This window comes from Phasianus colchicus, chromosome 1 (genome assembly GCF_987193195.1).
Source record: "Phasianus colchicus chromosome 1, bPhaCol1.hap1.1, whole genome shotgun sequence".
Taxonomy (NCBI): Eukaryota; Metazoa; Chordata; class Aves; order Galliformes; family Phasianidae; genus Phasianus; species Phasianus colchicus.
In genome coordinates, this window is record NC_143436.1 from 177,670,153 (window position 1) to 177,694,182 (window position 24,030).

Genomic DNA, 24,030 nt, shown 5'->3' on the forward strand with positions numbered 1-24,030 from the left:
CACCAATCTACTGAAAGCTCAAAAGTAAAAAAAAAAACCAACAAAACACAAGCAAACAAAAAACTCGGGGAGTACACCGCAAATTTTAAACTTGTAAAGGAAATTACAGCTTCATTTGGAGCTGAAAGAGCCAAATCAGAGGAATGCTGTGTTAAAATTCCCCGCATTTAAGCTGAAAGAAGAACTGTGATATTTGAAGGCAGGAAAATGAAACACCTCACCAGTTTTCTGCTGTGATTTACTCACACATTTAAGGCAAACTACCAACACAGCATTGGAAAACACACCCTTTGGTGCAGAGAGTGTTCTTAATCTTCACTGACCACCAGAAATGTTGAGGCTAAAAACCAGCTGCATTTGGTCACTTTAGTAGGACTGCATAGTTAATAATATGCTAAACTATACAAATCTATTTCTTCCCTCACGGTCTCTCAACAGGTTTTACACTTTTTGCTTCTGTAAAGTATAAATTGTTGGCAAAAGTCTCAGTTAGTTCATCCAAAGTATAACTTCAACCATAACACTGTTAGAAGATGCCCTGGATTCATCCTCAGTCATTGCTACCTTAGGGACAAAAGAACAAAAGAAAATGGTAGTCTCAAGCAACCTGTGGATTGAACATCTCAACCCAACCATGCAGCTTTCCAGAGATTCCAGAAGATATTATGCTGATTTGCACATCAACTTCTGGAATGCTAGAAAACCCTGGCTTCTACTTGTCAGTCACATCTTTCTATGCAAATTTCCATCTGCGTTGCTTTCTTCATAGCTGATCTTGTTGTACGTGCAATCAAATCAAACAGCACTCCAGGTAGAATTGATGTTTCTGAGGTGCATGGCTATAATTCTACATGATTGGAACAGAGTGTATTTTGCATCTTGTTTGTAGACTGTAATATGGCAATTAAAATCTACAAAAAATGCACCAGGGGTGGAAATAAGTGAGACGCGTTGCCTAAAATAGTCTGACAGCAAGTCTTCATATAAAAGCTTCTGTAAAAATCTCTAAAGGTATCAAAACATTTTCAAGTGATATTATGTTATAAACTTTAAAAAGGCCTTTGTATTTTCCCTTTTTTAGTATCAAATCAGAATGAAAAATTTAACAATTGATAGCTTTTTTTTTATCCCTTTCTCTAATGAAAAGCCCTAAATATGAAGGGGAAAAGAGGGCTGGAAGGAAAAAGCCTCAAAGGTTCTAATTAACCCTTTACTTTTTTTTTTTCCACAAAAAATACTGGAGAACAAAAGCAGCTATAATTGTTTCCCTTCTCTCAGTCAACTTTATGGTTTATCATACTGAGGACACAGCTGGATTCCAACCCTGCATGTAAATTTTTATGCAATTAGACACATAACCAAATGAATATTTTCAAGTATGTTGCACTGGACAATATCCTGTACTGAAAACATTTACTTAGCTTTTTTTCAGTGCTATTTCATACTGAGATACCTCTCAAAACAGAAAACACTTTTGACTGATACTCCTAACAGGAAGATCTGATTATTTGTTTCCAAAATTAGAATCATAAATTAAAACAGCTGCTGAATTCAAGTTGTTAAGTCTTCATGCTTTGTTTTAAAATGTTGCAGTCAGAAAGCTTTGTCTCGGCACAGGAACAAGGAATAAATGCCATTTTATAAAATTACAATAGTAAAACTCCCCTACAGCTGTGTTCTATACACAGATTCCTAAGCAGCTACCATACACACTAGTATACATCCAGGTGTATACATGTGCTATGATACACAATACCTACTTCTACTTACATTCCTATACAGATGCCATATCTATGATGTTTGTATGTATCTGTGTACTGAAAAATAAGTAATTTCCTTCTATTTCCTCTGAAGTCTGTGCACCTGTCACATCTTAATTCAAATTCTTTATCTCTCATTGAACTTATCTAGAAGAGCACCTGCTGTTAGATAAGATATCAGTCAATGCTTAACACTTAAAAAAAAAAAAAGAAATTGTCCTCAGTAATGTTATAGTAAGAGGCCCTCACATTTGATCAAAAATTCACAGGAAAGAAGCTCCAAAAGTAGCAATGTAATTCTTTATTCAAAGCTAAAAACCTTTAAAAGAAGAAATTTTGATTGCTTCAAATACACATCTCAATCAAACTGCTGAAAGCAATCCAAGACTGAAGATACTTCTCTAAGAAAAAGCCATTTTGTTGTTGTTTTTGAACTCTGAGGAAGTAAGGAATATCGTGCCTAAAACAAACCTACTCTTGGTGCTAAAGCACACATTTAGGCCATGTACTGTCATTTTACCATCTTGCTATGCATAGAAAAGTGAAGAGTTGCTACCAAGGATCTAAAAAATAGAGTATATACTTCTGAATAAGCCCATGTTTTGCTACAGGAGATGATGCAGCTGGATAAAGAACTAAGAAAACAGGACCGCAATTTCTAATTCATTTTTCCCCCCTAAATCACAGGGTCTTCTTTTTTCCCCAGAGCACAACAGGGCTATTTTACTGAGTATTAATATGCAGTTACTGGCAAATGATTAAAGAAAGTAAGTTGGAAGACAACTACAGTTCTCCTAACATTCAATTTGCCAACTTAAAACAGACATTGTGAACTATAAAAACTGAAATGACTCAGAGTCTACAACCACTCATGAAGTGGAAAAATCCTTCCATGCACACAAACCAAGTATGGCCTAGCAATTTTTATGTCCAGATGAGTGTAGGCAAAATTTTATGATATTTATTTCTTATTATGTTTCTGCTTTTACCTTTTGTCTCCTCTTTTCTTTTCGCTTATCTTCAGTATCTTGTAACATTTTTTCTTTCCAAAGATCAAAAAAATAGGAAGGATCAGTATAGAACTTCAATCCATCTTTCTTATCATCCCTGTAAATACAGTAGAAGAGAAGCTAAGAAAATATGAAGCAGCATTTTTGAACTAACAAACCTTACCTTCAAAGGTCATCCAAATTTATTTCCTCTACATCATGAAATGACAGGATGTCAAGTGCATGAAGTGCCACTCCTGGCAATTACAACTTGCAGTTGGCTTGACTTATGCCAGGAATTTCAGGGAAATGGGGTGAAATCCACAGCCCTTCAGGAGGCATGCTTCCTGACTGCTGACTGCTAGCATGAAATTCCTTGGTTCTACAAGATGAACAGTGCCAAATAGTAGGGACAAAATGTGTAGGGGACAGAGGAACCTAAGTTTACATGGAACACAGCTGACTCAAAAGAACTGGAAAAGGAGTATTTGGTTCAATCCAGACAAGGAAGCACAAGATGATCACCACTCTGAATGGCAGAAGAGTTAGGAAGGTGGTAGGAACTGAAGGTTGAGTTCTGCCAAACTCTTCTAGGAGGATTTGAGACAGAGCCTGGTAATTTGAATTGGCAGGAGCACTCAGGTCTGCTGGATCAGGGTACAGGGAACAGATCTTACACACACTGGTCCTACAGTGGCTAAATCCTTATTTTCTGTATGCTAGAGCTTCTCATTACTAAGATCTAACTTATTAAAGGGAGTTATGGAGCCATTCTTCCATCCCTTCAGCTTTGATCAGACTAAAAATTGGAGTTAGTACAAGCAAATAAAAATAATTTAAAACCAGTGGCTGTAAAAGACTTTAAAAATAAAGTTTAAGTAAATTTCACTAATGCATTCCTAATACAAAAGGAAGAATGCAACAAAGCTCACTGATGGTACTCTCCTGATACAAACAGCTTTACAATACACTTGATTGATAAAACACTCACTGGATGACCATAAATATAGAACACAATTGTCTGTAGCAGTGAGTAAAACAGTGCACTTCGGCTATAAATTGAATAATTTTATCTTCCAAGTAAAGGCTACAAAAAAAGAAAAAAACCAACAACACTGTAAACGTTCTATGTCATTCCTAAATAAAAAAAAATTTCAAATAAGCTACCATAGAGCTTGAGTTCCTGCTTTACATAGATCTCACAGATCTTGTAATCCAGTACCTATTAAAAGTTAAAGGACGCAGTAAAAATATGTTTGTCCTCAACCCTTCAGGTGAAGCTGATTTCATTAATGTGTGAAATCAGGAGCAAAAAAAGTGTGTGAGTGTGCACATACATACACGTTGGGAGAGGGCAGGGAAGGCAAAAGTAACAACACCAAATTTCTAGATAAATAAACCAAAGAAAGCATTGTTCACTGTATTATTCATTTTCTTTTTACTTTTTACATGATGAATGGCACTTGCCCTCTGATGCCATGCTGTCATGTAATGCTGAAATACAATGACTTTTTGTCAGGTACAATCTATGATTTTCAGTGTGATAACAGCAATTTTTGTTTTCATTAACAGAGAAGTCTTCAACCAAAACAAATCTCAATAACCAACAAAGGTTTTCCCATCCACTGTAGTCACTCTTTACGTACAAACAGAAGAATGCAAGCACTTGATGTTTCCATACCTGTAAGGTGAAAGAATATTCAGAGGAGGTGGTTTGTCACTCTGATTATAAATATCAGCCACTGGGTTAGGAATGCTGTTCTTTGAAACTACCTGCTGATCTTGAATTGTTGAACTCTTGAACGCTTTTTTCATATTGATGTCCTGTAGTGATACTGTTAAAAACAAAAATACATTTAACATATATCTGAAATTAACTTCAGTGAAAATTCATTTTATGTGAACTCTTTAAAAATATCTGTAGAAAAAACATAGAAGGAAACTGAAAGGTTTGTTTGTACTTTTCAGGAGCAATCATGATATATAGGTATACAGGCATGTAAGAACTGACATAATAAATCAAATTTACATCCCACTTGATCCAGAAGTTCACTTAAAATAACAGGAACACGAACTGTATATCTTGGAAGTTGATGAAGTAATCCTGTCATATGCAGATGTGCAGTGATTCCCCCTTTTTTTCACAAGGCTCAGCCTGGATTTCTAATAGCAGAAAGCTTGGCTTCAGCCATGGAACACAAAGTTTGATATTCCTCTGTCACAGAATGGTTTATAATTACATCTGGTATCCATCAGCATTCAATCCCACTCTAATGATTAAATTACAGCCTCTGGAATTCCTATGAGAGCATTCCACGACTTTTACTATCTTTCAATTCCCAGTGTTCCCATACAACTGATAATGTCTTTCAATCTTAAGTCTTTCTCTTCTCTCTACAGAGCGAAATAGGTTTGTACATTCCAATAACATACTTTTATTACATCTTTGCTGATACACAGCCCTGTCAGTCCTGCTAGGCTTTCTTTTGTGCTTAAAATATATTTCCCTGAGATGAAGTGTCCTTTGCTAAAAAGCTCCAGATAATGCCAATCACAATTTAACATGACTGTGTTATCTTCTATTCTTAGGCAACCTGACGTTTGGTGGGGAGGGGAGAGTGTTGTGTTTGACTGTCAAACAGAGAATTGAAGTCTTCACTGGCTTATTTACAATGACATTGTTTCTGGAATTTATTGTATATAACAAAATGCATATTCATATGCATATAGCTTATTATCATGAAGGTGACAGCAAAAGTATAAACTGAAGACAATTTATAATAAGGTCTGATTATAATCTCAGTCCATTCACTAGTTTCCCCTTTCAACAATCTTTTTAATAACTCTCAGAACTCTGGAAACTAACAAGAAGGTATCTTGCAATACAAATGGGACCTTAGAAAAAGGAAACAAAAGCATATACAAACACAAAAAACCCCACCTCTAATGAGGACAGCATTTCCAAAAATAATGTACTTGAAAGTCATGAAGTCTGACATCACCCATCTCAACGTGGAACGAGTTCACTCTACAAATATCATCTAGTTTGCTCATATTACCACCACAACATGCCTCAAAATCTAGGCTGACTAGTGGCTCAATAAGAGCTTAGCTTATGTTTCCATGTAGCTCGTAAGCCCACTTCCAGTTAACATTTTTCAAAACAGAAAAAATATGCATCATGCAATAATTTCCAATCACCAGCTAGCTAGAAATGGAAAGCTAAATATTATACTATTAAATATCAATGGCACCATTTAATACTGGCATGAATAGCAATATTAAATATAACATATAAGCTTTATAATTAATAGTATTAAATTTATTTCAAGTAGTATCCATTAAGAAGTGGATACTACTTACACTGTTGTCCTGATTTAAAAAGATCTCACATTTTACTATATGTCAAAAATTTTAATTTTCTGGAAAACAGAAAAAATGATTTAAGCAAGACATACATGCAGTGTCTGGCTCAGACAGGTAACTGAACATGAAAGCAAACACATATTAGAGCTTTCAGGCCTAGACAGAAGCATGTTCTGCTCACTTCACTGAAGGAAGTGCTTTCAAACAATGTAATGACATCACTCAAAGTCTTCATCGTTACTGTTTATTTATGATGTTACTGTATATATATATATATATATATTAATATTTTATATTTTTTGGAACACACTGCCCAGAGAGGTGGTAGATGCCCCATTCTTTGCAGACATTTAAGACAAGTTTGAACCAGGCTCTGAACAATCTGATCAAGCTGTGATGTCCCTGTTCCCCGGCAGGGAGTTGGACTAGATGACCTTTAAAGGTCCCTTCCAACTCTAAAGATCCCATGATTCTATGATTTATGATGTTAATAACCAAGTGTTTCAGCAAGTGAGGACACAGTAGCAGAAACTGCTGTTTTTAGTGACCAGGACCTCCTAGAGAATTTCAGCTATTCAAAGTAGGCATGCAGTGATTCCTTAAGAAGTGCTTAAAGATCTTAGGTAACTGTAGCCAGTGATCCTGAACAGACTCCAGTAAAACAGTTTGTTACCACCCTATCCTGAAATAAATAGATCTCCTGCCTCAAACTTTTTCAAATGCACTCGTTTATTTCCAGTAATGTTCAGACCTATTCACTTACAATTTATTTTATTCACAGACTAAAGTTCTCCCCATGACAAATGCAGCTTAATAGTTCCATTACTTTAGGGGTTTCATCAAATAATACTAAGTCAAAAATGAAGACAGTTATATGACCTGAGATTTTTTTTTTCCCCTCGCTCTTCTAACAAGTTTTCTTAGTAACGCAAGCTGGGAAAAATCAAGATGAAATATTGGTTCAAGATTACTTTGAAAAGGAGAGGACTGTTGTGTAATTAAATACAGTGGCCTTGTCAACATCACTCCTCGCTCAACGCCTTCATGCAATTACCTACCTTCTTCTACTGTTGAATCCAGCTGGGTAACTTTGACAGCAAGGCGATCGATTCTGTCTTGAAGGGAATTTGCTCTGATGTAGAAGCTGTTAGCCTCATTAAACAATTCACCAAATATGTCTTCAGCATGTTTACCTGTATAAGAAAACAAGCAAGGAAATCTCTTTGCTAGAGAGGTACAAATACAAGACAAATGGCTTCAATATCATCCAGTTATAATAAAACACTATGCAGGATTGTAACAGCATAGTTCTTCGTTTAGCAAAGTTTTGGGCAAAAGATTTGAACACAGTCTCAAAATATACTCTAAATCCTGAAGTCTATTCTGGACATCCAGGTTGGCCATCTGCTTAAAATAACAGAAAAAGAAAACTAACAAATCCCACATATGCACACAAAAATATGCACACAGCCTTATGCCAAGTGTCATAAGGCTGCTCATTAAAACCTGCCTCCACAATGAAAAAGAAGACTTAACATAATTGCTACTACTGCTGAAGTAAATCCAGAAAACTAAGATCTAGTAACCTATAGTCATTAACATTTATTTAATTATAGACACAAGCACAAGCCAATGTTAAAACAAAGGCAAGGTGAAGCAAACCGAAGGAGGTTCCTCAAGCAATTTGGTTTGCTCAGCTTTATGCTTACCCTACATGTTGCTCTGTCACTGAAGCCTTCTGTGAGACTGAGATGACAGTGCCCAGTTGACCATGGTCTGTCTGAACTTGACAGAGTACAAAAGAGGAATCTACGGTCTTTTCAGTCTCCCTTTCAGCTGTCATGTTTTTTTAATCACTATAACAGCACAGATCATATAACAGTCTAGATCTGTAACCATAAATCCTTTCTTAATTAAATGTGCTACAGTGGATAAGAGAGCCACATGACAAATCCAACCCCTTCTTGGTACATAGGATCTTATGTTTGCCCACCCCCTCCCTAGACCTTTCTTCTCCTGAAGTACCAGACACCATCATCCATTTCATTCACCTCCTGTCCCAGTCATTCTCTCAGCTCCATTTTTAACATTCCCCCTGCACCAGACATTCCCCTACAAATTTCAAGTTCCACTTGCCCACTAAACTGACAGTACTGCACCTACTTACGTCTCAGTTCCCCCTTCTACTCTACAAACATGTTGCTGCCATTAAATTATAATTCCACCTACTATTTCTGTATCCAGTATCTCAAGACTTCCACGCTCTGTCAGTCCCTCACGTAGCAGAGGTGCTCCAGTCACTTCTGTGTCTTCATGACCTTATGTTGGGCTCTCTCCAGTATGTCCATGCCTCTCTTGTACTAGGGGTATTCAGAACTGGACCCAGCCTGGACCCAGCACACCAAGTGCAGCCTCACCAGGGCTGAGAAGAGGAGAAGGATCACCTCCCTCGAGCTGCTGGCCACTCTTTGCCTAATGCAGCTACGAATACCATTGGCCCTCTTAGCAGTTTGTAGATTCATGGCTTCTCCTTCTTGCCTAACTGAAAACAGGCCAGACACTTGCTTTCCTCCAGTCTGCACACATCTCCAAACATTACAAAGAATGGCCTTGCAATCATATCAGCCAGCTTCCTCAGAACCTATGAGTGCACTGCATCAGAACCCATGGACTGCTGAATGTCCAGTTTGCCCAAGAATTCTGTGGCCCAATCTTCCTTCACCAAAAGTTACACCTTCCTCGCTGCAGCCTTTCCTCCTGGTCTCCGAGACCCAAGATTCCTGAAAGCCAGACTTGCAGCTGAAGACAGAAGCAAATAAGGAATTTGGAACCTCAGCCTCTCTGCCCTATGTAACCAGGTCTCCCATTTCATTCAGGAGAGGGCCCATATTTTCCCTAGTTGTTGTTACCCTTTGTAGCCTGGCCATATTCAGTTCCATTTGGGCTTTTTTCAACTCTTCAACTAAATAAAGCAGGTCTTACATTCTTCATCCACCAGCATTCTGAGCTCAAAACATCAATACATTTCAATGTATGCTAGTTTACGTTAATATGTTGAGATCAAAGACATCACCACTAGAAAGGCCACACAGATGCGTGCTTGTCTGTTATCTGTCAGTAGACAAAGTAAGTCAAAAATTGATTGTGAATATATTTTTAATAGTGATCAATTTAAAAAACAACCAACCAAACAACAACAAAAAACACTTGCCACTCTAAAGCAAGTGAAAATTTGATCAGTACCCAAACATGCACACAAGCTATTTAAGTTCCAAGGGTAAATCTTTCAACTTAAGAGTTGATTTTGGCACTGTAAGCTTTCATTTAAGAGCCATCAAGTACATCCCAATATTCAGACAATCTAAATTGTTGTTGAAAAATAATAATTACACAGTTTGTCCTTCTAAGTCTCCCCCTTCCCACAGAATCAGGTGAGGGGAAATGTAGTCATGATGCTGCCTCACCACATCCGTCTTCTCAAAGCCATTTAATGTCAATTAAAGGAGTGGCCCTTTCTAGCACTTGCAGGGGTAACCTTCACGCAGCTACATACTTGACCATAGCTTCATAGAATATCCTAGCTTGGAAGAGGCCCACAAGGATAATTATGTCCAACTCCCCGCTCCCACACAGAACTACCCTAAACTCGAACCTTGTGTGTGAGAGCACAGCACAAATGCTTCTTGAACTCTGGCAGGTTGGTGCCCTGGGCAATCTATTCCATGCCCACCATCCTCTGGTGAAGGGCCTCACCCTAACACCCACCTGACTCTCCCCTGAGACAGCTTGATACTGTTCCCTCAGGTACCATCACTGTCACTGGAGAGAATAAATCACAAAATAAATTTCCAAGCACCATTAAACATTTCTGGAGGTTGGGATTTCCCAAATAATTGAAATCATAACACCTCTATTCAAGTTCTGCAGCAATTACATGGAATGCCATCATGACGCATCAGCTTACAACATCCCTAGATGTGTTGTAAGGTAAAACTTGCACATGGGTCAATGAAAGGAGCTCTGTACTGGCTACAACTTATATTTGTCTGGAAATAAAATTTCAGCCTCACAGGCAGTGTATGAATCAATGGAGAAGTCAAAGATAAAGAAACATGAAATATTTAAAGACTCAAAGAAAGGAAAGTCGAGCAGTCATAATGACAACTTGAAGTAACAACTGTTAATGTACAGGATAAGATCTAAATAAGATCTAATTAGGAAGTGTTCAATACAGAAGTATATTTATGGCTTTAATACTTAGCCTTCAAAGGTAATCAGATGTAATTATTTCTTAGACATAACCTTAAGTCAGTAACAAAACCACAGTGCAACAGATCCTGTTGCAGAGACCAGTTTTTTTAATTGGCAAGAGCCCTGCTGCCATCAGTCCAAACTCCAGTGCCAAAAGTTACAGAGTATTTGTGGATGGTGTTTCTTCAAGGTCTTCCCTCTGTGTTTTACCCTATGAAGCGAGCATCATACTCACAAATACAGGCTGCAAATCCTTACAAGTCCTCCTACACGGTAGATTCTCTTCCTCTAAGTGGAGGTGAATCCCGTAGTCAAGCTTTTGCCTTATGTAAGGAGCACATTTTCACATAGAACTCTGCTTACTCTGCCTGTGCTCCAAGCCAGCTGGCTGCAAACAAACCCAAATCTGAAGTCATAATAGAAAAAAAAGCTCCATTGAGATCACATTCCCTTTGGATAAGTGCTTGTTCATGTCTCCTGAAAAGAGCAGAAGCAAGCCAAATTTGTAAGCAATAGCACAGATTTGCCAGCTTTTAGAGTCTACAGTGGGCTTACAGTGAAACATTAAAACAAAGTACAACTGCAAGAAGGACTTGCACTTGCTCTCTCCATGCTTCATACTGTGGGAATACCCATAAGCTCTGATACTGTCAGCAAGACATACTACATTAGCTCCAGCACAATATTTTTCTACGATCATTTTCTCCCAGTTGGCTTGAAACGGGCAAAAAAAAACCACCAAGTGCTGTCTGAAAAAAATGCTCTGCAAACATGACGAATTTTCCTGTTAGACTGTAGATAAGTCTGGTTGTAAGACCTCACTCATTAAAAATCACATTCATCTGTTAAAACAAACGACGCATTTCTTATCCACATAGGTCTTTAACTGGATCCTAATGAAGTACATCAGGGCTGTCTGAAGGGACTTCTGATAACCTGAGAAACCTGCTAAGCAGTAGGCATGAATTGTTTCTCAGCTAGTTCCTCACCAGCAGACATAAGAGGATGTGAATACACAAGGCAACAGATGAATTAGCTCCAATGCTGTATCTTGAGAAGTGAAAGCTAGACATTCCTAGCAAGATTTAACAAGCCAGAGATGTAAAGGAACTATTACCCACATTCTGGCAATCATTGTACAACACCAAAATGAGGTCAGATACCCTTGAATGCCATCAGGAAATATCAACTGTTCTTCTCCACTTTCTGAAACTCAATACAGAACAACCGCCAAATGAAATAGCAATTGAAGGTAATGATAGTAAATGCAAATATACATTAACTACAAATAACTTTAAGCTCTAAATTAGCGGCCACTGCTCAAAAACAACCAAACATTTGACAACCACTTAGATACTCCCCTGAAAACGTCAACTCAAAAGTTCAGCAGCAGTCCAAAAACAACATTCCTTAAATTTTCAGGGAATTAATGACAAAAAGTCACTGTGACACTGTTTGGATTACAATGCTACTCCACATTTTAAAAAAACCCTCTAACTTCAATCTTCCAGACAGAAATAAACATCTACGGAATTACAAAATGATTTCACTCCTAAAAAAAAATGTTAACAGTACAGGACACTCCAACTTACAGCACATCACCAGGAGGATGATAATGATTTAAAAATAACAGCTAATAGCAGAAAAACTTGGAAGGTAACCACTTTCCATTATGTTTCAAAGGTATCAAAAGGAAGAAAGGGAACAATTTCTATTGTGGGACATTTTGCCACAGGTCATTGTGCATGAAAAATTCAGAATTCTATTTGAGCACATCTAAACAATTCCAAAGATGATAGGTTTACAAAAGCTTGCTATATAAGATGATTCAGATAAACCTCCAGCTCAGAAAATCCCTAAATCACTGACCACTGGAAAGCAGAACACGATGTTATCTGGTACTCTCTCCATAAGCACAGGCTATTTAGTATCACCACAAACTGAACATCAGTCTAGTGGGATGCATAGTCAAACCACGCACACTTTAACAAACCATTTACATTTGCAAAGTGAAAAAAATGATGAATTGATTGTTTCTTTTCTAGTACCAGAATTATCAGCACAAACAACAGCTGCTGGCTGTTAGATGCTTTCTGAATAAGTCAGATTTCTCATTATTAAGAAGCATTATTCTCCTTGCAAGCAATCCACACTTGCTGCTAGAATTGCTAGCTGCAGCATCAGCTGAGAGGTGTACTGTGCAGGCTGTTCTGTGTGGAGATAATGCTAGCAGTAGCCTGCGGATTTGTTTATGGCAAATTCCATTCTTTCAGAATGTTTAATTTTGTTCATATTATTTGACCAGACACACCAAAAAAAAAAAAAAAAAGAAAGGCCTGAGAAATAATAATACCTTAAATAAACTGAAATTTCAGTCAAATCTGCTATTTAATGACAGGAGGCAGAAGTTTGCTGTCTTCGTCTTGGACAACTGCAAGCCAAGAACAACTGAAGTGCTAGTTCCACACCTGGCACCAATTTCTCACACCTCAGAAAAAATTCCTATGTCATACTTGTTTCTTCCTTACACTTAAAAATCTCAGAGAGGCTCTGCCTGCATAAAAATTTAAAATATAGAAGAGAATAAAAGCAATGAAGTAGCATAATACTACTTTATTACATAGGTGGCAACATCCTGAATCAGTTTTGCTATTACAACAAGCTATTTTAGAGCCTTCCATTTGTTTTCAACAGGAAGCTGGAACTTAAAAGAAGTTGCAGATACTTACTCAAGCTGCTTAGCTGGCGTATGATAGCAGCAAGGGTGCTATTCGTTACACATTCCAGCTCACTAGTAATTCCCTCTGGTAGAGCTCCTCGGCACAGATGCCTCGGTTCAATGTTTCTTTTTACCAAAGGCATGGCTTACAACCTGGAATTTACAGAAAAAGAGAGACTTCTTTTACAACAGTGGAAATAAGAGCCATGAATTTGTTCAGCACACATTCAGCTTTTAATGCAAAACATACTTCACCTTTCTTCTTTTAAAGCACTTGCTTCAGTCTTCCCCTCGTAAGATGTTGTACCACTTCTACAAAGGCAAAGGAGTCACGTGCTCAAGTCAGAATGTGACAAGAACACAGAGCATGCGGTCAACACAGACAACACACACCAATTCCAAGGCAAGAAGTATGCTATTTACTGCTATGCAGACCAGTGCTACAGTGTGCCAGTGCTTCGCAGAATCATTGGACTTCAGCACACATTTGCATTTTAAAAACTGGCAGTTCCCCCTGGACTCACAGGAATGAATGCTGTCTGCAGAGAGCAGCTCACTGCCTTGGCACAGAGCGTTTGCCCAGCGGGCCACAGACTGGTTGTCCACGCACTACAGCCCCATAACTGCGTCAGGTGCTGACCAACCCTCATCCCAACAGGTTCTCCACCAAAATGATGCACTCATCTGACAGATAAGGGCATGACACCTGAACAGAAACATGCCGGGTGCGAATGAGAGAGAAGTTCTATGTGATGAGAAAGATTGTTTTCCATTGGTATTGTTGGATGACAATTTGAATGAGGCAATAAAATGTGTTTACCACAGTCTAGACATGTGCCAGATAAGGGAAGACATTTTTCTGAGAGAACAAAGGCCATTAGAACTGGTCATCTAGGGGATCAAAAACAAACAAACATATACACAGAATACATTAGGGAAAACTAGTGGAACTGAATACTTCCTTAGGCTTAACCAGCGTGGAGGGAAGTATGATGCTGGAAACAGAAAAACAGATAACAAGCATTTCAGGAATCAGGTGAGCAATTAGTGAATGCACAATGCTAAATTCTTTAATGAACACTTTTTTAGCCTAAGTTCTACAGAACCATTCCCAGATGAAAAACATGCAGAGATGGACTTCCAGAGACAGGGCATTTGCTTTAGTTGTATTTTCTATTGCTGTTTCCAGCCTTCTAGAACAAGGCCCACTTGTAACTCCTGTTACGAGAAACTGAGCTAGTCTCTGTATCCAAAAGAAACAGCAGCAAGTTTATTCCATTCTGATTAATTTACGCATTAAGTGTAATTATGTAGGCTAAGATGCTGTATTTTCCAAAGAAATGGAAACCACTCATTATAAAAAACCTCAAGGAATTAAATAAAGGTTCTTTGAGAGTTACCTCTGAGAAACAGCAACAATGAAGTTGAGAGCTTGTGGGTTAAAATTAGGGATCAGGCCAATACAGGACATCTGATGGTTGTGGTTTATAGGGGTTTCCTGATCAATGACGGACTATTGACAAGGTCTTCCTACTTCAGCTAATAGGAGCACCATGCTTGCAGGCTCTCATCCTGATGGGGGATTACAAACACCTGGATTTCTGCCAGGAAAACAACATGGCAGGCTAAAGCAATCCAGGAGTCTCCTGGAGTCCATTGAGGATAACTTCCAGGTCTAATTATTTGACAGACCAACCAGAGGTGAAGTGTTACTGGCCCTGATGCTCACCAATGAGGAGAAGATCATGAAAGAGATTAAGATTGGAGGCAAACAACATGCATCCCAAGGTCCTGAAGAAATAGGCTAGTATGGTTGCCAAATCATTCTCCAACATATTCAAGAAGTTATGACTGTCAAGTGAAAACCCTGGCAACTAGAAAAAGGGAAACATCACTCCCATTTACAGGAAAGGAAGAAAGGAATACCAGGGAAACTACAGGTTGGTAAGCCTAATCTCTGTGCCTGGTAAGATCATAATGAGGATCCTCTCAGAAGATACGTTCAGACACGTGCAAGATGAGGAGGTGATCCAAAACAACCAGCATGGCTTCACCAAGGGCAAATTGTGTCTGACCAGTCTGGTGGCATGCTATGATGGGTGATGGCATCAGTGAACAAAGGAAGGACAACTGAAGCCATCTGCTTGGATCTGTACAAAGCTTTTGACGTGGTCCCACACCACACCCTCATCTCTCAATTGGAGAAATATAGATTTGAAGGCCTGACTATCCTACAGACAAGCAATTGGTAGGATGGTCACAGCCAGGGGGTTGTAGTCAACGCTCTATCTCCAGGTAAAGACCAGTCAAGAGTAGTATCACCAGGGATCCATCTCAGGACTGATGCTCTTCATCATGACCTGGACAGTGGGATTGAGTGCACCCTCATCAAGTTTGCAGATCACACTGAGCTGACTGGTGCAATTGGCACAATAAAAGGAAGGAATGCCATCCAAAGGGACCTGAACAGGCTTGAAAAGTAGGCCCATGTGAATCTAAAGAGGTTTCACAAGGCCAAGGGCAAGATCATGCATTTGGCTCAGGGCAACCCATAATATGTGTAAAGAAAAGGAAAACTTACTGAGAGTAACCCTACAAAAAAGGACCTGGGGCTCCTGATGGATGAAAACTAGCCATGAGCCAGCAGCGTGCTTTTACAGCCCAGGAAGGCCAACAGTATCCTGGACTACATCAAAAGAGGGGTTGCCAGCAGGGTAAGGGAGGGGATTATCCCACTCAGCTCTGCCCTCACGAGGCAGAAGTTACCTGGAGTTCTGTGTCCAAGCCTGGGGCTCTCAGCACAAGAAAGATGCGTAACTGTAGGAGATGGTCCAGAGGAGGGCCACAAAGATGAACAGGGGGCTGGGAGTACCTCTATTATAGAGAAAGATTGAGGGAGCTGGGCTTGTTTAGCATGGAGAAGAGAAGGCTCTGAGAGGCCACACTCTGACCTCCCAGTACTGGAGAGGAGCTCATAAACAGGAGGGAGAGTGACTTCTTACACAGTCTTATAGCAGTAGGACAGGGGGAAAAGGGAGATTTAGGTTAGATGTTAGGAAAAAATTCTCTACTCTTGAGTGGTGAGGCTGCCCAGAGAAGCTGTGGATGCCCCATCCTTGGAGGTGTTCAAGGCTGGGGTGGATGGGACCTTGGACAGCCTGATCTAGTGGCTGACAACCTGGTCCACAGGAGAGGGGGGAGAGGGGTTAGAACTACATGGGCCCTAGGTCCCTTCCAGCCTAAGCCATTCTATGATTCTGTGGTATCAGTCTATGATTCCCAGGCTCGTGTTCTGCAGTGAATGCAGTTACTACAATGGTGTTCCACTGAGTTTCATGTTCCTCTGCCATCTCAGGTTATTCTTGAGCCCCAGTTTATTACTAGCAGAGAAATTCATTCTGATTATCTGCCACTACATTAAACATGTTGAATCAGGTACGTGATAAACCACATTGACCACATCTGGATTTTATAACAGTTTTAATACAGTTTCTCTTCCCATCCACCCCCCAGATAAACAGCAAACAAAACAAAGACTTGTTGTTAATTTCAAGACTTGTACCAGTTCAGAAGGTTAGGACCAATCACAAAAGACTATGTTTCACTTTAGCTAAGTAGATACCACAATCAGAGACTTGCACCTAAGATGAATGGGACCAAGCCTCAGGTGGGCATCACACAACTCTTGATCCAGAAGCCTGTCTGCACAGTGTGTACACCATCAGTCACACTGAACGCAAATTCACACCTCTGCTTCAAGCAAACCAGGGATCAGCTTCCATATGGTGCCACAGCATCAGCCCACCCTCTGCATCTGGCACCAGAGATGAAGGGCCCAGAAAGCAGTTCTGAGGCTGCCACAGAAGTATATGAGACACGAGCACCAGACCTAAGAACAAGAATAGAAGTAAACAGGTGAGAAAGGAAACATAAGGTTGGATGTCACTTAACATCTCCTGAAATCCATCTGTTTGATGCTGATCAGAAACAACAGCTCACAGGGCCAAACTGACCCGAGCTCAGACACTGCTCAAACCCTACAGACAACAGCAAGCACAGTTAACTTAATTTCCATGCACATTTGAAAAGAACAGCACATCAGAAACTTGAATTAGCTTAGATCAGTCCATTAAAAATTTGCATTAGATACATTCCCTCAGTATTCTCACTTCCTTTCTCTTTTTTTTTCCCTTGCTCATAATAACTTAGGCTTACGTTTTAAAATTAGAAGGCGCTTAGCAACAGTTACTGCCTTAGAGGTAAGCAGGTAAAGACAGAGATAACTAAGGAATTGGTGCTTCTTTTCCTAGGCTTTTCCTGCTCTTGCAAAGCATCCCCTCCCCCAGGTCACTTCTGACCACCTTCCTGCAGCCAGCAGATGTTGAACTGCATGCAGGGAGCTTGACATTGCCTTGGCAAGTCAGATTTACAAATCAAGTAGAAAGCAGATGTACAGTAACAACGATGAAAGAAGACAAACACAATGTACAATCTTTCTAAACAACAGCAGAGCACGGCTATTATAAAAGGCAAGCTGAGTTTTCAAGTGTTTGACCAACTGGCAAAAACTCAAACCAACAGCTGCGCCTAGAATCTGCCTTTGCCTTTCCACATCTCCCAAAAGGCACTGTCATTTACACTAAAAACATACCAACAGAATAATAAAAAAAAAGGAGCTGATTTTGTGATTCTTATAGTATTCAAGTTCTTTGTATGTTCACTAATAATACAAAGTGAATGCCAGTTCATTATATAGTCCCTTTCCTTGTGAATGTCTCCTTATTTTATTTCCTCAAAGACACTGTTCAATGTTTTTATTATTATTCTTAAAAGGAGGCTTTTTTCTTATGCCCTCTAGTAGAATATAAAAAGCTGAACATATTTGCCCCCAAAAAGAGCTTTCCATACATTCATCCTAATTCTCTCTGAATATGTAACTTTTAGGAGGTTTTAGTACTTTCACTGACGAATCTCACAGCCCCCTGAAAAAAAAAGAACTACCATATTTCTCTTTCTGCAGAGAAGAGATGGATTGAATAGGATGCCTGTTGAAAGCAATGGAGTTTGATATTACACAAATGTATTCAGCAACTACATTCCTCACGAGAGGTCCACAGAAGCCAAGAGAACAACTTCTTTGTTGCATCTATCAGTAGAAAGATACAAGTACAATAAGGTGAGATGAAATACCTCACGCATAAGCTCTGCTATGCAGCTACCTAAATTTAAGGCTTAAACCTAGAACTGAATACCACCTCACCAAAAACATAGAAGTGCTGTACACTTCTATGCCTCCAGCTTCACAGTCTGATCACACGCCTCACACAAACCACACTGCCTCTGTGCCCAGGGTACTTCAGCTTTTCAAATGCCTGCAGTTATATTTTGCCATACCTAATGTCCTACCACTCAACTCAACACCCTAAATTTCCATCCGAGTTGCACTCAGTTGGAGTAACATTGACCATTTTCCTATTCAAGTTTGTAATCCAAGCTACCTGGTGCATGCTAAACAGGAAGAGAAGGGAAAAAGCAGGAAGATGAGCAGACTCAAAGCTCCAGATCTGCAGATGCTATTCTTTCTCTGAATTTCCCCCAGCCACTACCAGCACAGATCTCCTTGTGCTCCTTCATCCTTCACTGAAGATGCAAAGAAGGGGCTACATGGATAACATGCTCCAGTTCTCTTATCTCAAGGGAAGGAAAGGAATACACATCCCTTTACACATGTTCCATTGTGTTTTCCTTCATTCAAAAAAAGATGACAACAACAAGGAACCCAAGCTTTGGGAGTTTTTCCTATTCACTTGTGAATTTCATTTACTTCTCTGTCTGTAATGACAAGAAAATGAGAACTAGCAGATAATGTGGAAATCATTATTTTATGTTCACAATCTGGATGTCATTAATCTATCCTTTCTAATAAAAAACAAAACAATGTATGGTGTTGTTTTTTTTTTTTTTTTAAACTAAGTTAGTTCCAACCAAGCTTTTAATCAGCATTTTGTATGCTGCAAAAGCATGTAAAATACATGGCCATCCATTACTGTATACCATTGTTTAAATGGCCCAGAATATGATTACCTGCAATTGCCAAGTTTTTAAAAGAACTGTGAATAACTAGAAGATCCATCAAGCATGCAATTACTGTCTCAAAGTATCAAAATGAAGTATTTTGACTAAACACCATGATTGCAAGTCAAAAGTGCTTTAAGTGCTTTACTTCTATACTTTTATTTAAGAGACCAAGTATATTATTTTCTTATTAGTAAATGCACAGTTTTTTCATGTTTTCTTTATTTTTTTCTTAATGCAATTCTTGGTTTTGATACTGTTCAGACAAGGTTCAGACAAGGGCAGGCATTTGTCATAAGCACACAGAACGTCTAATAGAATTTTCCTCCTCAAGGTAAATAAAGAGCAAGAAAAAATTCTCTTATCCTTAGTAAACCAGATCTTTTGGCAAGACATTACACAAAGCAAAATGCCTAGAAAATACCCACCTCAAAGAGAATAGGTGAAATTCATTATAAAAGCAACCGTCTACCATCATCATTTCCAGAAATCTTTCTTCTGACTACCAAATCTACCTGAAAAAGGTGTTGACATCCAAGGCTGGAACAAGAATTTCTTGTCTTCACAGCATCAGACCACCACTTCTAATCTTCTAGTCACACCAACATAGTAGTGTTGGTGAAATGAGCACCCAAACGATTTTGTTTCTTTAACACAGCTCTACAGTCCACTATCTAGGAAGTGTGGCACAAAGAACAAGACTGAGAGATGTTACTACTTTAAATTCTTCCTTCTGAATGGAAAGAAAATATTTCAAAACTACAATCCCAACACTAACTTCTCTCTATCACAGTGGTCTTCCACAGCAGTTTCCAGAGAGATAAAAACCGTGTCATTTTGATAGAGATTGTGATAAAGTTCTACTCCAAATAAGTACAAGATGTGTATGATCCTTTAAGTAGCCTAACAATTGTTAAAGAAAGAAAGATATTTCGTGCTCCCTATAAATTAAACAAGCATACAGACAATCGTTAGCATAAGTGAGGTTACTGCATTTTTATCTTCATTTCTGTAGAATTCCACTACAGCTCTTTTCTGATTTGATTGGGACATTAGAATATCTTTTTTTTTTTTCCTGTACTAAGTTCTTATCAGCCAAATTAATTGATTATAAAACATTTCTCAGCTAGTTTTAATCTGTCCTCCTTTCTCTATGCTCATCTTTCCCCAAAAGCCATCTGAAATAATTTTTGGCTGTCTCCTTCTTACGATTCACATTCTCACTTAGAGCAGCTTACTACACTAGGGCAGGAGGAGTTTCAGGCTTTACACACCTCAAGACAAGTTGCATTCTTTAATATAATATTGGGTTCCCATTCTTTGAAATTCTTTTCACAAAACGGAACACAAGAAAAACAAGGCAGTCCCACTGCAACTATTTTGTAAGTTTTGAAATATGATTCTCATTCATTAAGCTTAACATGGAAGATTAAAATGTGTCAATGCTAGTAGGATAACTATTTAGGAAAAAAAACTGCATATCTGAAATTCAATAGATGTTCACAGATAGCACAATACAATAGCTTGCTGTCATGAATTCACTCACCCTGCCAGCATCAGTTCCATCCACTCCTTTGTACTCATCCTGTATTGGAAAACAGATGAACCAGGACACCTTCACACTTGACTAGAGCCTCTTATCAGCTGTTCTTTTCCTAACCAAAACCTTTGTTGCATCAAAACACTGATCTCTATCTCCCAGATGAAGTAATAGTACTCAAGAAATCAAGCTAATTAAACTGGGAGGCATCTACCAGCCATCCTTGTTGCTGGGAAAAAAAAAAACCAAAAAGCACACCACCAACATTGGGCTAAAAAAAATTAGAGCATGGACTGGAACACTCTGGAAAAACACAGACAGAAGCTTTTGCTGAACCCAAACAGGTAAATGTAAATCTGATGTAAGAGGATGGCGTTACCTCACACTGTGCTTAAGGGCAAAAAGTGGTCAGATGCATCATTGTCATGGAAAAAAAGGTGAACTGCGTCTGTATGGGGCCAAGTCTGAAATGGTCACCATAAATTTATTTTATTGTTCGGTAAAAGCACAATTACTCATCTTCTCTCCATATGCACGTGGACAATTAACCACACACACAATGACGACAACTCACATTCTTGCTTTCCCCTTGAACAAACAGTGCCCAGTTTAAAGTATCAACAAAAGATGCTGAGACATTAATCTTGCTATTAGCACGACGGCTGCTCGTTCTACACAAGCCCCCTCCAGATGGCTCTGTTTGAGAGGAATGGTGGGATGGGGAAGAAGGAATATTCCATACCATCCTGAACATCTGTTCAGCTGCCTTCATACGTTAAAAAACAACAGAAAAACTTACAGCCACCATTAATTTTCCTATTCCAAACTAATACCACGTTAGCACCAAATGCATTCTAAATGCTACAAGTGTACATAGGAGATAAAATGGCTTTTCAAGTCACACAAGAGCATTTAATTGTTTTTTTGCTATCTTAAGAATGAACTTGTTCCAATAAGTACTTACGCTGCACTGAAAACATTTTTCTTTCATATGACCTTTCCTGAAATCTGTATCATGCTCCAAGAATTTATTATCGTCTCTTTTCCTATTCAAACAAACAGAACTGAATTGAGTCACCATTTGTTTTCCTTTATTTCTAATTTTATTTCTGTTTGACTTCACTGAAAAGATACACAGCATGCATTTGTCGGAGTTTAAGTTCTATCTCAATCATTCTGCACAGCAACTCAAAAATATTTTCCTTGGGCATATACAAAAAACGTGGCAGCTCTTTTTTTCAAGCAGAGGTGAAAGAAATAAATACAAAACTACTTTACTGTACCGCAGTCTACCTCTCAAGTAACATTTATGCTTTAAAAATACCACTGCTTGAAAAGAAGCACTCAGCCAGAAGAAGGAACTCAGCACTGCGTTAAGAAAGCGGAAGCAGCGCATTGTCCTACAGCACAGGAAGACAACTTAAGATTGATAATCCCCTGTCCTGCTCCTGCACCATCTCTGCATGTGCAAACCATAGGGCTGCTAAATTAATTCAGCTCCTTCTACTTTGAATAACCAATGGTTATACAAGTGAAAACGTGCAAGAACTGACAACAATGCTGATCAAAAAAACAGCATCTTGTCAAATTTCATTTTGTTTTCACCTCTGTGACTTAAATGATAACATTTAATGAGGAGTATAAGCTGTATGAGGTCACAAGGAGTAAAATCACAGAGCAGCAGAGAGCTAGTTATAACATCAAGCTAATTCAGTACAGCACAGTCCTCCAATACCAGGTCAAAATTCTTTCCAGATGTCATCTCCATGGATCTCATCAAGTTTGACTACGGAGTTAATTACGGGGAGAGAGACACACAGTTCACACTCTCTTTAACTAAAGTCAATAGCCCAGCTAGCAGGAAAAGTGCCTGTGTGTCATTCTCAGGTCATTCTTACACCACTTAGCAGAAGCATTCCTAGCCTTAAAGCAAATCACGTTTCAAATACTTCACAGTACACTTAAAATACTAATGATACCCACCTATCCAGTACCACTACATTTTTCTAGCACGTTCTGTTTCTCTTAGGACAATGGGATAATAAAATCAAAAACTGACAAGAAAACTGCTAGCCAACAAATACTGTTATTTAGCTAAGTCAAGCATACTAAGATGCTTCCTACTCATCTGGAGGAAGTCTGCCTTGTTCAGCATCTGCCCACTGCAGGATCTGATAGGACTGCAGTTCAAAAAGCATTATAAACACCAACACCCTCTTGTGAAACTGAGGCTGCAGAGCAGCTGTTATTTTCAACTATCAGGAGACAACAGTAACTGGGATTCTTTCATTAAGGCCTCCTGGATGAATGACTATTAGGCATCCAAACCAGTCAAAGCAAGCACCCTAATACATATTCTCACTGCAGTTTGAATTATGGAAAGTTACCTTTCATCTGGTGGTTGGCAACCCTGTACATAGCAGGGGGGTTGAAACTAGATGATCACTGTGGTCCTTTCTACCCAGGCCATTCTATGATTCTACGATCCAGATTACAAAAATGCAATAATTTGGTCATATATGAACACCAGCAGCATTATGACTGTATGGTATGTTATGCTACTTCAAACAATCTGACATTGGAACAAATTCTGTAAAAAATATTAAAAATTTGCACTAAAAATGTGTTTTTCCTCACACATTTAAACTACAGTAACGCACAAACAGTTCTTGGAGTCCGTTTAGAACACACTTGTACCAGCCTTCCCCCTTCACAAACAGCAAGTGTTATCAGAAGCTAATTCCTTGATTATCTGAAGAAAATGTAGGAGGCAGTTAGGCCTTGCTGGATTAGCCTGATGCCATTTAACAGAGCCGTGATGGATTTAAAGTGCTCGAAATACCTGTCTGGGTCACAGCCCACGTGATGAAGGCTGAACATTAAGACCTCCAGGATCCAGCATGTGGTGAAGAACATGCAGTTCAAATCCTCAAATCACCTTAAGCTAAACCAGAAGCAAATTCAGTAATTTGCTTCTCAGGATTCCAATTAACCTTAAATTGCAGGGAAAGTACAGAAATGGATGAAGGATCCACTTCATGCCCAATAATACCCATTCATATGGCAATACATTGTGTTCCTTACCTCTCTTACAGGTCTAATAATTATTACCAAGAGAATACTTTCAGAACAGCATTTTTCAGAAAAAATATGCTATTCTTCAACTTTTTCCCCCTCAGCAGTTAATCTAAAAGGTCAGGGGGATGTGTTAAGTTCTCATAGTTGTTTTTGATTTAAAAAATCATGCATGCATACACATACATATACAGTGCACGTACATGTATTTGATATATATGCACACATATACACAGCTGTTATGCACATGGAACT

General features: G+C 38.9%; 1 protein-coding gene across 7 annotated transcripts in view; it reads right to left on the minus strand.

The window, feature by feature from the left end:
- The window catches only part of WASF3 (WASP family member 3), a 63,325-nt gene that overhangs the window by 11,500 nt on the left and 27,795 nt on the right, over positions 1 to 24,030 (minus strand). For all 7 annotated transcript variants that reach the window (XM_031615602.2, XM_090133796.1, XM_090133795.1 and 4 more), the window contains 4 exons: positions 13,096 to 13,238; positions 7,174 to 7,308; positions 4,431 to 4,584; positions 2,750 to 2,867 (listed from right to left, as the gene is read on the minus strand). In XM_031615602.2, the coding sequence (XP_031471462.1) occupies positions 2,750 to 2,867; positions 4,431 to 4,584; positions 7,174 to 7,308; positions 13,096 to 13,228 (540 nt within the window). In that variant the 5' untranslated portion in view covers positions 13,229 to 13,238. The remainder of the gene's footprint in view (positions 1 to 2,749; positions 2,868 to 4,430; positions 4,585 to 7,173; positions 7,309 to 13,095; positions 13,239 to 24,030) is intronic.